This window comes from Oryx dammah, unplaced genomic scaffold (assembly GCF_014754425.2).
Source record: "Oryx dammah isolate SB20612 unplaced genomic scaffold, SCBI_Odam_1.1 HiC_scaffold_28, whole genome shotgun sequence".
NCBI lineage: Eukaryota > Metazoa > Chordata > Mammalia > Artiodactyla > Bovidae > Oryx > Oryx dammah.
This window is the reverse complement of record NW_024070212.1, coordinates 27,482,170-27,499,609: the sequence shown is the minus strand read 5'-3', so window position 1 is coordinate 27,499,609 and position 17,440 is coordinate 27,482,170. Positions and strand designations below refer to the sequence as shown.

At 40.9% G+C, this 17,440-nt stretch overlaps 1 protein-coding gene and 1 non-coding gene across 3 annotated transcripts in view; one reads left to right on the top strand and one right to left on the bottom strand.

Annotated features, from left to right (window-relative positions):
* TRIM33 (tripartite motif containing 33) overlaps positions 1 to 16,429 on the bottom strand; it is a 140,423-nt gene extending 123,994 nt beyond the window's left edge. For both annotated transcript variants that reach the window (XM_040230986.1, XM_040230988.1), the window contains exon 1: positions 15,827 to 16,429. In XM_040230986.1, coding sequence (XP_040086920.1) covers positions 15,827 to 16,352 — 526 coding nt within the window. In that variant the 5' untranslated portion in view covers positions 16,353 to 16,429. The remainder of the gene's footprint in view (positions 1 to 15,826) is intronic.
* On the top strand, positions 14,295 to 14,367 carry TRNAE-CUC. The gene has a single exon. It is a non-coding gene; the product is annotated as a tRNA-Glu (tRNA).
* Positions 16,430 to 17,440: the final 1,011 nt, after the last annotated feature.

Genomic DNA, 17,440 nt, shown 5'->3' with positions numbered 1-17,440 from the left:
CTGGGATTCTCCAGGCAAGAACACTGGAGTGGGATGCCATCTCCTTCTCGCCACAGTTAGGTAAAATTTTACCTTTCTGCCTCAGTGGGTTTGTTTCTTTATTTAAAAAAAAAAAAAAAAAGAAAATATTACTTGAGAGATTTCTTATAAGCAAACAACATGAAAAAATTTAACCTGAAGTTGATGTTATTTTACAAATAAGGTACATGAAGTTTAGTCAGATTCAAATAAACCTACCCATATCTAATTCTATCCTGCTGTTACTAATTCAGATATTCTACCTTCAAACCATATGAAAAAATAGGGGCGAAAAAACAGAGAAAGAGAAAATTGGATCAATATTAAGACAGCCTGGATTACAGTCAAAAGCATTAAGAGCCAAAATCAGTCAACTCACACACGAGAAGGGAAATCATCACCCCCCAACCAACATTAAAAGTGAAAGCTGTGAATTTTAGCCATGATTAATGTCTACTTCTGAACCATATTTGAAAGTTTAAAAGTTTTGGTTTTGTTATTTTAAGAAATTCTGCCATGATGAAATATTTCATTCTAAAGTTTCTAATTTCCCTGCCCATTGCTTTCCTGTGAATTGGGAATATCGTGTCCAGTAGTTAAGTTTGGTATTATCCATATATGTTGCACTCTTTTAGCAGAGCTATAGTAAAAATGCATAATAAATACCTTGCCATCTAATTCAAAACAAAATAACCCACATTCCCTTAAAAGTCCCTTCCCACATGTCCCTTAAAAGTGTGACATTTACAATCCACTTTTTTCCTATTTGAAAAGACAAGTATACATGGATAACTGAAACTTCTGCAAATATCATGCTACAGTTATACATGTGCCCATCAAGTTATAATGGCATCACTGCAATTTGCAGTACACCAAAAAGCAGTACAAAGTAATGAATACCACAAACAACCTGTCACAACTACTCATTTTGCCACTGTAGCATGAAAGCAGTCATATACATTAGCAAATGGGCATAACTGTACTCCAAAAGTTTAACTTACAAAAACATAAAGTTTTCATGTCACAAAATATTCTGATTTTTGTTCAATAATTTAAAAATGTAAAAAATCCCAAGTCGTTAAATACCAGCCAGCAGTCTAGATGTGGTCCATGGGTAGTATTTTGTCAATCCTTTACCTACAGTAAGATCGAACAATTAACTAATAAGCACTGAACTTCCAATCAGAATTTTATTGCCTCACTCAAATACTGAGTGGCCTAAAAAGTTCGTTTGGTTTTTTTCCATAAGATGGTTCTGGGAGCATGCTTAGTTGTCTTTAACGTCATTCAAAATAATTTTGTCAGATTGTGTCGTGACAGCTGTCTTATCAGTGTGCATTTAAAAAAAGCTTATTAAAATGGTGAATTTTTGTGTAGCCATTTTAATACTGAAAATGGAAGATAAAAGCAACATTTTCAGCGTATTATGCTTTACTATTTCAAGAAAAGTGAAAAACATAACTGAAGTGTAAGAAAAGATTTGTGCAGTGTATGGAGAAAGTACTATGAGAATCGAATGTGTCAAAAGCAGTTTATAAAGTTTTGTGCTGGAGATTTCTTGCTGGACCATGCTCCATGGTCAGGTAGACCAGCTGAAATTGACAGAGATTAAATCAAGACATTAATTGAGAACAATCAACATTATACCAACATACTCAAAATAGCCCAATCAAGCACTGAAAAATCATCTGCACCAGCTTGGTTATGTTAAACTGTTTTGATGCTAGGAGTCCATGTAAATTAAGTGAAAAGAAACCTTCTTGACTATATTTCCACATGCAATTGTCTGCTCAAAGGTAATAAAAATGTTCCATTTTTAAAACCAATTGTGAGAGGTGATGAAAAGTGGATACTGTACAATAATGTGCAATGGAAGAGACTGTGGGACAAATGAAATGAGCTACCACCAACCACACCAAAGCTGCTGTTCATCCAAAGAAGGTAATGATGTGTATATGGTGGGATTGGAAAAGAGTTCTCTATGATAAGCTCCTTCTGAAAAACCAAACAATTAATTCCAACTGGTACTGCTCCTATTTAGACCAACTGAAGGCAGCATATAACAAAAAGCGTCCATCCAGAATTAGTTAACACATACTCTTTCATCAGAATAATGCAAGACCACATGCTTCTTTGACAACCAGGCAAAAACTGTTACAGCTGAATGGGAAGTTCTGATTCATCTGCTGTATTTACCAGACACTGCATCTTCAGATGTCCATTTATTTTGGTCTTTACAAAATTCTCTTAATGGAAAAAATTTCAATTCCCTGAAGACTGTAAAAGGTACCTGGAACAGTTCTTTGTTCAGAAAGATAAAAGTTTTGGGAAGATGGAATTATGAAGTTGCCTGAAAAATAGAATGTAGTGGAACAAAACAGGAAATATGCTGCTCAATGAAGTTTTTGGTAAAAATGAAAAATGTGTCTTAAATTTTTACTTTAAAAAACTAAAGGAACTTTTTGGCCAACCCAGTAGGAAGAGAACCAAGGATTATTCACTGTATGAGGAAGCCCCTCTGAGACAAAAAGAGATCAATATAAAAAGGAAAAAAGAAGATTAAAAATAAAATCAAGGAGAGCTTCTAAAATGTCAACTGAGTAACCAGTGGTTAAGACTCAATGCTTTCACTGTGCAGAGCCTGGGTTCAATTCCTGTTTGGAAAACTAAGATTTCACAACCTATGGAGCGTGGCCAAAAAAAAAAGGAGAAGGAAAGCCTAAGAGAAAAGGTGGGAGACAGCATGAGCCCAGTAATACAAACATCCAAATAGTGATAGCTCCAAAAAGTGAGGGGGGGAGCTTCAAGGGGAAATGCACGGAGAGGGTCCTCACAAAACAGTTTAAACCTATCTTCACTACAAATGAATAGTACAAAACAGAGAAAGCACAGCGAACTTTTAAAAACAATGAAAGGAGAAAAAGAGAAACATCACTGTATTTCAGAAAAAGATGAAGAAGTATGGAAAAGTGCCAAGAGGAAATAAATAAAACAAAAAAAATCTAATTGGGGTCATACAAAGGAGCAAAATCAAACTAGCATCAGCAACACTGTCTACTTGAAAATACTGGAAGAGACAACTTAAGAGTTCTGAGAAAAAAAATTTAACCTAGAATTCTACATCAAAGCTATTATCACTGAAATAGAAGAATAAAATAAAGAGTACTTCAAAAATGCAAAGGCTCAGAAGTTTTATTCTTATTCTTTCTTGGGATGTACAAACAAGGGAGTAAACAAAGAATAGGGAAGCCTATGTAATTAGAACCAAGACTCTCTTCACAAGGGAGGCTAGAATCATTACATCCTCATAAGACTACCTAAGCAAATAATCAGGATAGTAAAACTTTAAATCAGACCAATAGCATAGGGAAAAAACTGCCACTCTCTGATTGCAGAGTGAGGGAATAAGTTTTCTTCTGAGAAGTTCAAATACAAGTCAGCCTATAAAAACTCTAAATCAACATTTGCAGGTTCTAAGAAACACCAAACTAAAAATTTACTTCAGTGACTTTTCAATGGTGGCACCAGACAGAAGCAAAGGCTCTTTTTTACTGTTTGGAGACTTGCTCCCAAAAACCAGGTCTGGCAGGATTCATAATTAAAGCCCTAATACATATACCCTCAAAATCCAAAACTATGAAACACTGGAAAACACCATCTACCATAATCTCGAATAGGCAGAAGCAAGTAATAGTAAAACAGGACTTCAGGAACTTCAGATAATGGAATTAGAGGATGGAATTACTTCAATATAAACATGAAATCAGTACACTTCAGATATTTAAAAAGCAAAATGAAAAACAAGAAAAACAAAGCAAACACAATTAAATATAATTCAAGGGAAACATTTATAGTAAAACCAGAGTAAGTGTATAAGAACAACTCATAAAGGATGTTTAAGACTTTTCTAGGGGAAAAAACTTTATTAATATTCAAAAACAAAAGATTTAAGCAAATAGAAAAGCATACAATATTTCTGAACAGGCAGACACCATACTGTAAAGATAGCATTTTTCTCCCAAATTAATCTATACATTCAAAGCAATTCCAACATAAATACACACAAGTTTTTAAAAGGAATTTTCACAGAATGATTCTAATATAAGAGCTGAAAGTCTAGATCAGTCAAGATAATCTTTAAGATGAACAAGGTATATAAAAGGCAATGCGAAAGAATGCTCAAACTACTGCACAATTGCACTCATCTCTCATGCTAGTAAAGTAATGCTCAAAATTCTTCAAGCCAGGCTTCAGCAATACGTGAACCATGAACTTCCTGATGTTCAAGCTGGTTTTAGAAAACGCAGAGGAACCAGAGATCAAATTGCCAACATCCGCTGGATCATGGAAAAAGGAAGAGAGTTCCAGAAAAGCATCTATTTCTGCTTTATTGACTATGCCAAAGCCTTTGACTGTGTGGATCACAATAAACTCTGGAAAATTCTGAAAGAGATGGGAATACCAGACCACCTGACCTGCCTCTTGAGAAATCTGTATGCAGGTCAGGAAGCAACAGTTAGAACTGGACATGGAACAACAGACTGGTTCCAAATAGGAAAAGGAGTACGTCAAGGCTGTATATTGTCACCCTACTTATTTAACTTACATGCAGAGTACATCATGAGAAACGCTGGACTGGAAGAAACACAAGCTGGAATCAAGATTGCCAGGAGAAATATCAATAACCTCAGATATGCAGATGACACCACCCTTATGGCAGAAAGTGAAGAGGAACTAAAAAGCCTCTTGATGAAAGTGAAAGAGGAGGGTGAAAAAGTTGGCTTAAAGCTCACATTCAGAAAATGAAGATCATGGCATCTGGTCCCATCACTTCATGAGAAATAGATGGGGAAACAGCGGAAACAGTGTCAGACTTTATTTTGGGGGGCTCCAAAATTACTGCAGATGGTGACTGCAGCCATGAAATTAAAAGACGCTTACTCCTTGGAAGGAAAGTTATGACCAACCTAGACAGCATATTCAAAAGCAGAGACGTTACTTTGCCGACTAAGGTCCGTCTAGTCAAGACTATGGTTTTTCCAGTGGTCATGTATGGATGTGAGAGCTGGACTGTGAAGAAGGCTGAGAGCAGAAGAATTGATGCTTTTGAACTGTGGTGTTGGAGAAGACTCTTGAGAGTCCCTTGGACTGCAAGGAGATCCAACCAGTCCATTCGAAAGGAGATCAGCCCTGGGATTTCTTTGGAAGGAATGATGCTAAGGCTGAAACTCCAGTACTTTGGCCACCTCATGCGAAGAGTTGACTTATTGGAAAAGACTCTGATGCTGGGAGGGATTAGGGGCAGGAGGAGAAGGGGACAACAGAGGATGAGATGGCTGGATGGCATCACTGACTCGATGGATGTGAGTCTGAGTGAACTCCGGGAGTTGGTGATGGACAGGGAGGCCTGGCGTGCTGTGATTCATGGGGTCACAGAGAGTCGGACACAACTGAGCGACTGAACTGAACTGAAGGTTTACTGTAGCTTTATGAAAAGCACTAAAGGTAGAAAAAAGGGGGAAAACTGATCTTTAAAAAACCTCTCATCAAAAGACAGCTTTCTAAGTGTTAGTCACTCAATCGAGTTTGACTCTTTGTGACCCCATGGACTGTAGCTCACCAGGCTTCTCTGTCCACGGAATTATCCAGGCAAGAATACTGGAGTGGGTTGTTTCCTTCTCCACAGCTTTCTAAAAAGAAAAAGTCTAGTATACTAGTTTATTGTTGTTTAACAAATTATCCCAAAACTTAGTGGAGTAAAACCACTTCATTATCTTTCAGTTTCTTTGAGTCAGGAATCTGGGAGTGATATGGCAAGTGGTTCTCTCTATGCTCTAATGAGACTGCAGTCAGATGTCAGCCGGGACTGCAAGTTATCTAAAAGCCTGATCACGCTGGAAGATCCACCTCCAAAGTGGCTTATTTACATGGCTGGCAAGTTGGTCCTGGATGCTAGCAGACCCTAGTTCTTTTCAGAACTGTTAAGAGTGACAGCTGGAGAAGGCGATGGCACCCCACTCTAGTACTCTTGCCTGGAAAATCCCATGGACGGAGGAGCCTGGTAGGCTGCAAGTCCATGGGGTCGCAAAGAGTTGGACACGACTGAGCGACTTCCCTTTCACTTTTCACTTTCATGCATTGGAGAAGGAAATGGCAACCCACTCCAGTGTTCTTGCCTGGAGAATCCCAGGGACGGGGGAGCCTGGTGGGCTGCCGTCTATGGAGTCACACAGAGTAGGACACGACTTAAGTGACTTAGCAGCAGCAGAGTGACAGCTTGTTTTCACCAAGAACAAGGAATCCAAAGGATAAGGAAAAAGCTGAATACCTTTAATGAAGCCTCAGAAGTCACTGCTGATTCTGCTATATTCTGTTGGTCACCCAAACAAGCACTGTGAGCAAAGACTAAAGAAGAGTATAAATACTAAAGAGAACACTGGGGCCATCTTAGAGGTTGGCTATCACAACAAGCCATAACCTTTCAATTTATATAACCAACAAAGTATCAGTATATAGAACTTACCAAGAATTCTTATGAATCAAAAATTTTTCTAAAATGTTAGCAAACTAAAGAGAAATAGAAGACATATGGACATGTTATTCACAGAAGCAATAACAAACTTCATGTAACAAGCATTCAGAAAGTAGTTTTCCCTAGTACCACATACTTCATGATATTTACATATCATTAAGATATAGATTTTAAATATTTTTCTAAAAATGGTGCATTTATGTTCATTCATCCTTGTTTTTTCCCACTCCACCTTGGGACTGATGTCCATTCTAGAAGCAGGCTAGGAAAGAAGGTGATATAATCTGTGACCACAGAGGAGACAAAATTAACGTATCCAACACCATGAGCTCAACCTCAGAACTTGTCCTCTGAAAAATAAAATGATAGAACTCAGTCGACCAGTCATAAATAGGAAAAAACAAAATTAACAGATCCAGAGCAAGCTATTTACAAAAGGTCCAACTCTGTGAGTAAGTTATTAAGTACTCTTTTCCTCTTTATATTCCTTTGGGGACAACCTCTTTATGAACTGTGATGGGTACCCCAAAATGAAGGACTATAAACTTATGAATCTGCCATCTTCCACTATTCCACAGTCTGACACTCTTTCTAATGACTCTACATTATCACTTTGTTATAGCCCCTTTAAAGAAGCAAGTCTCAAACTTTTTGTTCTCAGAATCCCTCTTACACTCAATCATTGAGAAACTAAAAATGTTTAGATGGGTTTTATCCATCAATACGCACTGTATTAGAAAGAAAAACTGGGGATTTTTAAATATCTTATTTAATATAATCATTTTTTAAAATTTATTTAAATTGGTGGCTAATTACTTTACAATATTGTGGTGGCTTTTGCCATACATTGACATGAATCAGCCACAGTTGCACGTGTTCCCCCCACTCCAAATCTCCCTCCCACCTTTCTCCCCATCCCACCACTCTGGGTTTTCCCAGTACACTGGCTTTGAGTGCCCCTGTTTCATACATCAGACTTGGACTGGTCCTCTATTTCACATATGGTAATATACATGTTTCAACGCTATTCTCTCAAATCATCCCACCCTCGCCTTCTCCAACAGGGTCCAAAAGTCTGTTCTTTATATCTGTGTCTTTTTTGCTGTCTTACATATAGGGCAGTCATTACCATCTTTCTAAATTCCATATATATGCGTTAATCTACTGTATTGTTGTTTTTCTTTCTGACTTACTTCACTTTGTATAATAGGCTCCAGTTTCATCTACCTCATTAGAACAGACTCAAATTTGTTCTTTTTAGTGGTTGAGTAATACACGTACTACAACTTTCTTATCTATTCATCTGCCAATGGACATCTAGCTTGCTTCCATGTCCTAGCTACTGTAAACAGTGGTGCAATGAACACTGGGGTACACGTGTCTCTTTCAATTCTGGTTTTCTCGGTGTGTATGCCCAGCAGTGGCATACACTGGGTCATATGGGAGTTCTATTTCCAGTTAAAATTTTTATTTTTAACACCAAAATCATTTTGTATCAGGATACAGCTGACTAACAATAAATAACTGTTAATAATAATGTTTCATTAAAATATTTTATTAGTTCATTTAAAAATAAACATACAGAATGCTGAAGTAAAATATTTATCAGAAATAATTTCCAAAACAAAACAAAAAGTTTTAGTAAAGAGTGACACTAATTCATATTTTTTTAAATCTCTTGAATATCCAGTTTAATAGATGTCTGAATATAGTTTTTGCATTTAACCTGTTGTGAAAGGTTGTTTTGTTTGAAGAATATAAGGAAAACTTGGCCTCATACAACCATTTTAAGAAAAGGGAAGAATATTTTAATAGTGTTTTCAGACAACCTGTGGATACTCTTCTTTAATATATTCGAAAATCACAGTTTTATTTCTTAAACATCAGTTGCAATGTGAAATTTACCAGTAATGAACTTTTACTGCTCCCTTACGTTAAAATCTATTGGTCTATTTTGCACTTTGAATCTTTTTTCTATGTATGAATATGTAATATCATGCATTGGTCATTTGGAAAATATTGGCCCACTATGTAGATCTTCCAAATGTTGACATTTCATTGTATAGTATCCCTCCCCCAAAAAAGTTAGTATCACTACCAGCCTTATCAGAAAAGCCTTTAAATATTGATAAGATAAAAGTTTCCCAAAATCCTAATTTTCATTTAAAAGCTCAATTTTTATCACTAGCAACATAAAACAGCAGTTGTTTTCCTTAAAGTGACCTAGTTCAGTTCATTCATTTTTAAGAAAATGGCTGCCAAATTTCCACACACCAGTTTGTTAATCATTCTTTCAAGTAAAAATTATTTTCCAAGAAAAAAAGTAGCTAATCCAGCTTGGAATTCCAACAACTGCATGAGTACTTGTCTTACCGCACTTCAGTCTGCAGAAGCACTTTGCATTATCACATTTTATCACACACAATATTAAGGATCAAGATTTTAAAAGTAATTTTTATTGCTTCAAGGACATAAAACTAATGTGATTTTCTTTGTTGGTGGCGGCAGTTTTACTCTAAGTATGTAGTGGTAGAGACAGAATAACTTTTAAGAAGGGTCTGGAGGTACTATCTTAATTCCTGCTAAGGTGCCAAGCAATGTTATCCATCACTGATTTCCTATTATTAATACAAACATCAGAACAGTGAATAAGGCAAATAATGGATCAGTGTTATAAGGAAAACAGTTTCAACTTTGCCAACACCTAAAAGTGTATCAGAGACAATCTTCTCCCCACTGTCAACCCCCAACTCAGTTTCACAGACCAACTTTGAGAAACTACTTTAAGTTACTATTCTCATTTATTGTCTGTTATCAGGAGTGTATATAAGGAAATGAAAAGCAATTAGACTTTCCTAACTAAAACTTTTGGTGTAGAGATATTAGACATCGTAAATACTCTGGATTTAGAATATGAATTTACCCAAGTTTTAGGCAGCTGGAATGAGAGATCTGAAATGCAAATAACTGTCAGGCATGTTCTATTTCATCAAATGTCAGAAAAACACCAACAATTTGCCTTCCTGCATCTTCTTTCTGCTTATTGTGAGACAGAAGTAATCACAAAAGCAATAGGGGACAATTGGAAGTCAACAGAAATAAGAGCAGTACAATTTATTGGGGGCTGGGCACCATATGAAGCAATTTACAATGTATTAATCCATTTAAGCCTCACAATAACACTATGAAACAGGTATTATTATTCTTCTCAATTTACAGATGCTAAGTAACAAACCCACAGTCATTCAAGTAGTAAATAATAGAGCTCAAAAATAAATGCAGGCCTTCTGACTGCATTCTGATTCCTGAATTGTTTACATTTAACCAACTACAATGCTATAAGTTGTTAAAGTGCTTTTGTTTGATACATCTTTAATGACTGATTGCTGATGACTATATTATCATTCAAAAACTCAAGTAGGGCCTAAAAAAAATATTCCCAGATAAGCCACACCCAGAACTAGCCAACTGCCATTTATTACACATACTGCTGGGGAAAGAACGTCCAAGAACTCTAACGGAAGACTCCCCTAGTGGTTCACCACGTGCTGTGCTAAGTCACTCCAGTGGTGTCGACTCTGCGACCCTATGGACTATATAGCCCACCAAGCTCCTGTGTCCATGGGATTCTCCAGGCAAGAACGAATACTGGAGTGGGTTGCCATTTCCTCCTCCAGGGGATGTTACTGACCCAGGGATCAAATCCACGTCTCTTATGTCTCCTGCATTGGCAGGAGGGTTCTTTACCATTAGAACCACCTGGGAAGCCCATGCTCAGTGATAAAAACCATTTTGAGGACGAGCTCTTCACACTATATCCAGAGGTATTCTCTCTCACTTACAATATGGATGTTGCCATCTCAGACTTTTCACAAAAAGTTGAAGATTCGTAAACAGAATCATTTCCCCATGTTGATTCTTCCATTATTCCCCACAAAAGGTAAGTATATGAAACTTATGTAGATGTGAAAAATTAGCATTAAAAACAATAATAGAATCAGAATTTTACTGGATAAGAACTCAACTTCAAATTGCAGACCTGGAGAGGCTGTCTAGCTGACCCGCCCAAAGCTACACAGTAAATTAATAACAGCACCTAATGCAATTTACTCCCAAATCAAATCTTCATCCACATCACCATGCTGTCTATGCCCTACTACAAAAGTCTCAACTCCTTCAAGAGTTCATCTGAGAGACTATTCAGATGCACCAATACATATTTGTACTTTTATTGATACATTATTAGATTTGCACGTACCCACTTAGTTCAGTTCAGTCGCTCAGTCGTGTCCAACTCTTTGCGACCCCATGAATCACAGCACGCCAGGCCTCCCTGTCCATCACCAACTCAAACTCATGTCCATCAAGTCGGTGATGCCACCCAGCCTTCTCATCCTCTGTCATCCCCTCCTCCTCCTGCCCCCAATCCCTCCCAGCATCAGGGTCTTTTCCAATGAGTCAACTCTTTGCATGAGGTGGCCAAAGTACTGGAGTTTCCGCTTCAGCATCAGTCCTTCCAAAGAACACCCAGGACTGATCTCCTTTAGAATAGACTGGTTGGATCTCCTTGCAGTCCAAGGGACTCTCAAGAGTCTTCTCCAACACCACAGCTCAAAAGCATCAGTTCTTCAGCGCTCAGCTTTGTTCACAGTCCAATTCTCACATCCATACATGACCACTGGAAAAACCATAGCCTTGACTAGACGGACCTTTGTTGGCAAAGTAATGTCTCTGCTTTTCAATATGCTATCTAGGTTGGTCATAACTTTCCTTCCAAGGAGTAAGCGTCTTTTCATTTCATGGCTGCAATCACCATCTGCAGTGATTTTGGAGCCCCCCAAAATAAAGTCTGACACTGTTTCCCCATCTAGTTCCTACGAAGTGATGGGACCAGATGCCATGATCTTCGTTTTCTGAGTGTTGAGGTTTAAGCCAACTTTTTCACTCTCCTCTTTCACTTTCATCAAGAGGCTTTTTAGTTCCTCTTCACTTTCAGCCATAAGGGTGGTGTCATCTGCATATCTGAGGTTGTTGATATTTCTCCCACTACTGACATACCCACTATTGACACCTATTCGACTCAACCTGAAACAAACCTAAAAAAAATAAACACAAAAGCACTTTAAAAAGCTCACTACTGAGGTTCAACAAATATTAACTAACTTATCTATTTTGATTTTCCAAATACTCCAAAAGCACATAAATCAGTTCTTCTCCTCAAAATATTTAAATCCATGCCTCTCAAAGTGTGAAAGATTCCAGAATCAGAATATAATAAGATACTTATTAAAAATTCAAATTCCCAGTGTCATCCCCAATTAAACTGAAACAATCTCTTAAACTCCCAAAATGGTATTTTAAAAAGCTCTCCATATGATTCTTATTCATCCAACATCTACTTATTGAACATTCACTCTACAACATTCCAGTGGGAAACAAGGAACAAACAAGTAAACAAAAATAAGAAAACATTTTGGACTTTATCTGTGCAATGAAGAAATAAAGGTAATATGTCAAAGAGTGACCTGGAAGACTACAAATGTCCCTTAGTAATCTCAAGGGACTGGTTCCAAAACCCCCGTCAGATATGAGATAGCCAACTAACAGTACTTTAAAGAGCAACCAGACACAGAGTTTTCAGGACAGTGAAAATACTTTGTATGATATTATGACAAATCCATGTTATTATACTACATTTGCTCAAACCCTCAGAATGTACAACAAGAGTGAAACCCTAACACAAACTGTGGACTCTGGGTGATTATGATGTAGGGCGATCGACTCTCAAAAATGTACCACTGTGGTGAGGGATGTTGATAATGGGAGATACTATTTAGGTCTGGGAGGGTATAGTTATATGGAAAATGTCCTTATCTTTCTGTATCTCTTAATATTGCTGTAACCCTAAAACTGCTCTTTAAAAATAAAGCCTTAAAAAAAATAAAAGTCAGGAGGTCTTTCTGCACAGGCGACATCTGAAGTGAGTAGCCCTTCACTTAAGAACAGTGGTTCTCAAATTCAGTGTGCATCCAAATCGCCTGGTGGACTTACTGAAAATGATTTCTGGTTAGACGGTCTTGAATGAGGCCCATTCCTAACAAGAGTGCAGATAATGTCGATGCTGCTAGTCCAGAAACCACACTTGGAGAATGATGGATCTAAAAGGAACAGCTAAAGGGTCTGAATAACTTTGGTGTGTTAGAAAAGGAGGAAAACAAGGCCATTAGAAGGGAAGGTAATGTCATTGCTTCGGAAACACTTAAGACAGTAAATCAAACTACCAACCATGCCTATCCAGACCAGACAGAATCACAAGCTGTTCAATAATACCTTACAGTTACAAAGCATTTCAGTTTAAGAAAGTATTTTCACTTTCATTACTTAATTTGATTTAACGAGATGTAAGTGAAGAACTATAAGCTACATTTTAGAGATAAAGAAACTGAAGGACAGAAACATGATAAACTGAGGGAACCAGAAAACAAAGGGCAGAACTATGCTCCCCAACTTCAATCCAGTGTTCCTTCCCGAAAGCAAGTTTGATTTTTTTAAAAAGGCAAAGTAAAAGATACACATAGGAGGTAATACTAAGTTATTTTCTAGACTCTGCTGCCTAAAAATATGGTGGCATCCAGACTTAATCTGTTCTAGATACTGGTTAGAAAGTAACACTACCTTAAGACTGACAGTATTTAGTCTTGTCTACTTATTTCTCCTAGTTCCAAAACAAAGGATGACGAAGTGAAGAGGACATTTACACACAATTATTCTCTGTCCTGCATAAATAAAACAGAACTAATTTCATAAGCTCAGTCCCTCAGCCACATCAACCAAACACAATTTTCATCTTGTATCCCCTCTAAATGTCTCATCTAATCCAGGTTCCCACAAGAACACTGAATCTCACAAGTCTTAACTATACTCATGAGGCCCTCAGCAGTTAGTTACACACCCATTATCCACCCTCCCTATACCCATTATCATTTAGTATCTTCTCTATCAATTAAACCCTCACTTTTAACATTCTTACCTGCAGGTCTCAATAATACTTCAAATCCAAAACTGAAATTATTACATCCTCCCTCCAAAACACAACACACACGCAGGCAGGCGCGGGCGTGCACACACACACACCCCACCACCTGTGGTGTATGTGTGTGAATTATCTGTGCCTGAATTATCTGATTTTGCATTAATAGCACTGCCACCCACCAAACAAGAAACCTGGAACTTGGCCTAGACACCTGTGTCTCTCTCACACCAATCTCAATTGGTGCCTCATCTCCATTCTCAGTGCTACTTACAGTCAGTTACCATCAATGATAAACTAGCTGCCATTTCACTAATAACTACCATGTACTAGTCACTTTGTTACATGTACTAGCACCATGTACTAGTCACTTTGTTAAGTCACTTCATTCTATCAATAACTTTATCAGGTAGATAAATTTTGTCCTTGTAAAATTAATCTGTCCAACTCACAAGCAAGAAGTGACCAAGTAGACATCCAAGAAAAACGTTTTCTCCAGAAGTCCATACCTTTCCCCCATAACAAAACATTTCCTTCTTCAACACCTAACAGTCCTTTACCAGCTAATTTCTCTCCTAGATTACTGCCAGAATTTTCCTAACTAGTCCTGCCTCAGGTTTTTTTCTTCCCTTACCTTTCAATGTGCCCCCAAGCAATCTTTCTAGATGACAAATATCATCCTTTTACCCTAATATAAACGTCTGTGAGGTGACTTCCCTGGTGGTCCAGTGGCTAAGACATGGCACTCTCAATGCAGGAGGCCCAGGTTCAATCCCTGGTCAGGGAACTAGATCCCACATGCCACAACTAAAGACCCCACATGCTTCAGGGAAGACCCTTGCAGGATAAATAGATATTTTTTTAAAAGTCTGTGAGACTCCCTTTAGTCTATCTACAATGTAACAGGATACAGTCTACAGGACGAATCCAAAACCCTTTAGTACAGGTCGACACTCCCTTACCTTCAGCGCCAAACTTCAAAAGCTTTGAAATTTTAAAGTTTTTTTCATGAGTCTGCAACAAAACCCACCCTGAACTGTAGGGGATTATTTCTCTATCCCATTAGTGATATTCATATGCCTCACTACAGAAACATTAATACTTAATAAAGAATTGTTAACCCAGACCCCGCTGGAGTATTGAAGACCTCAGCAGGAAAAAGAAAAATTTTCGAAGTATTCTGACCTCTAAAACACACCTGGTCCCAAGAGCTTAGGTAAGGGATTGTGACTTCTTACCTACTCAGCCCATCAAACCAACTTAATTTACAGTGATGACCTGATCCCGTCCCAGGAATGTATAAGGTACCCTGTGTTCTGAAAACTCTACAACTCAGTGTGACCTACTCACCCTTCAAGAAACCTACTCAAGGACTGCTTTTCAGTAAAGTTTTCCTGACCTTCTCTTGACTGTGCCACCACTGTATCCACCCTCCACTGCTGTATCTCATACGTCTGTTTCCCCTATGTTGGGCAGTGAACCGGCTCCTCACTGCGTATTTTATCCAGTCGTAGCACGGTATCCGAAACACTAAGGGTCCATTAATGTCAAAGAATATAAATTCATCCCAACTCTCCCTAACACCTAATTCCCTTCAAAGTTCAGTTCTCCTTTACCCCTAAACCTAAGGTTTTTTCCTGGCCATACAGGCCGCTCACAGCGATTTTGTTTCCAGAGTTCCTTCTCAATGTCATCCTAAAGTTACTTTCTATCAGACGCCTTTTCTTAGCCCCAAATCCACCAATGCCCTTTAACCTTCCCAGCCCTTCTTTCCCCTAGCTTAGAACAGGTCTCCCCCCAAGGCAATTCATCCTCACTGCCCTTATCTCTTACCTACTCCCTCCTCAACACTTCTCGGGGCTGGGCCCTCCCTTAAAAACGCTTCTCACAGGCAGATTCCCAGACCCCCTCTTCGCTCACAATCCGTTCCATCAGCTCCCGAACCTACGCTCGGCCCGAGTCCACGCCTTCCCGGCCCGTATCTGCACACCACGAACCTCCCCTGCAGCCGGCGTCCCCTCCCCCAGCCTCTCGCAGCCGGCACCCCTCCCTTCACCCTCCCCGTCTCTCTGGAGGTTCAGCTTCTCTGAAAACTGTCCCAGGAGCCGTGTCTTTCACCTCTGAGACTCTTCAGGATCACGCCTGCCCGAACAGCCCCGCGCCCGAGTACTCTCAGAGGACCCCAGATCCTCCTCGGCACAGCAAACCCCCTTCGGCCCAGACCTCGGGCCGGGCCTCCCGCTCACCTTGCTGGATGTCGCCGTTGCTGCCCCCCGGGATGGGCACGTTGAGTTGGCGCTCGGGCTCAGGCAGGCAGCGCAGGCAGAAGGAGTGAAGACAGGGCAACAGCTTGGGCTCCGCCTCACGCCGGCTCTGCAGGCTCTGCTGACACACGGCGCAGGTGTCCAGGAGCGAGGCTGGCGGTCCTGGAGGCGGCCCCGCCGAGGGACCCGGAGCAGGAGCCGAGGCCGGAGCTGGGGCTGGCGTCGATACCGCCCCCCCGGGAACTCCAGGGCCCATTGAGGCTGCAGGGGCTGAGGCAGCCGGGGCTGAGCCCGAGGAGGCCGCGGCCACCCCCCCGTCGTCGGGCCCGGCCGCGGCGCTCTCCGCGCCGGCCCTGCCGCCTTCCTCCTCCTCCTCCTCCACCAGCACCGCCGCGAGAGGCGGCTCCGCCTCCTGCGCCGCGAGCCCGGCGGCTCCGGCAGTTACCGGCGCGCTACTGCTGCCCCCGCCGCCGCTCTCAGCCTCGCCGCCGCCTTTGTTTTCCGCCATGTTTTCCTCTTTGAACCCGCCGGACCGCCCCGCGCCGCCCGCCGCCGCCGCCGCCCCCAGCCCCAGCCGCAGCCGCAGCGAGAGCGGCCGCCGAGAACGAGCAGGCTAGAGAACGAACGAACGAGAGCGCGCGCGCACGCGGCACCCCCAGCCTCGCGTCGCGCGGTTGCTGGAGGGCGGGCGCGGCGCGCGCACGTACGCACGGACGTCCTCCGGAGGGAGGCGGGAACTCCGGGCGCGGGCGCGCAGCCGTCCAGGTTGCCCCTCCCGACCTCTGGGGCCCGCACGTAAGATTCCGTCCCGCTGCAGTTCCGTTCGCAGTGAGCTTTTAAAGCCTGAGACTGTTGAGGCTGAACTACCTTTAGTCGCGGGTGGAAGAACTGGGACGCGGCCCACTATACGGGGAAGAGTGGGAAAGGGTGGAAGGCCGGGGCTGTTTCCTGTAGAGCGAGCGACTCGGGTGGCGCGGTTCCCAGGGCGGGCGCATCTCCGCGGAAACCTCCTTCCGCGCGGGGTTAGACTCCCAGGCTTCCTGGGTCTCTGTGCTTTAATTAGCCGCGTTCCTTTGGATGATTGTATCTCTCGGGAGCAGTAAAGGGAGGGTTTTTGTTTTTAACTGGCGGCTTACCAGAAATAGGCTGAAAAAACTCAGTGAAGGGAAAAAAAAAAACTCTTTAACCGCTATTTTTAGCTTCTTAAGGTGATTGTTTCTCTGCCGTTGCTACGCATCAGAAAACCAATCAACTGAGAGGCTTTTTCAGAGCGGAGATGTGCCAGGACCACACCCCAGATCTGCATCAGGAAGTGGGGGAGAGCTGATGAATGTTGAAAGCGCTTTGACTGACTGATGGGCGTCAGTTTGAGAAGTCTCGCTCTAACCAATGTTATGTCTTCAGAGTCCCACTTAGTGTCCGGGCGTGAGTTGAGTCGCAAATGCCCTAACAAGTGTAGGTAATAGCAGCTTTCAGGAAGGTTTGTCTTTATTTGGAAAACAAGTACTATGGCCGTTTTAATGTTCAGATCGTGAAGTACTTTGCTCTTCAGACAGTGTTCCCAAGAAATATTATTCTTGAACTGGTATAAGTCCT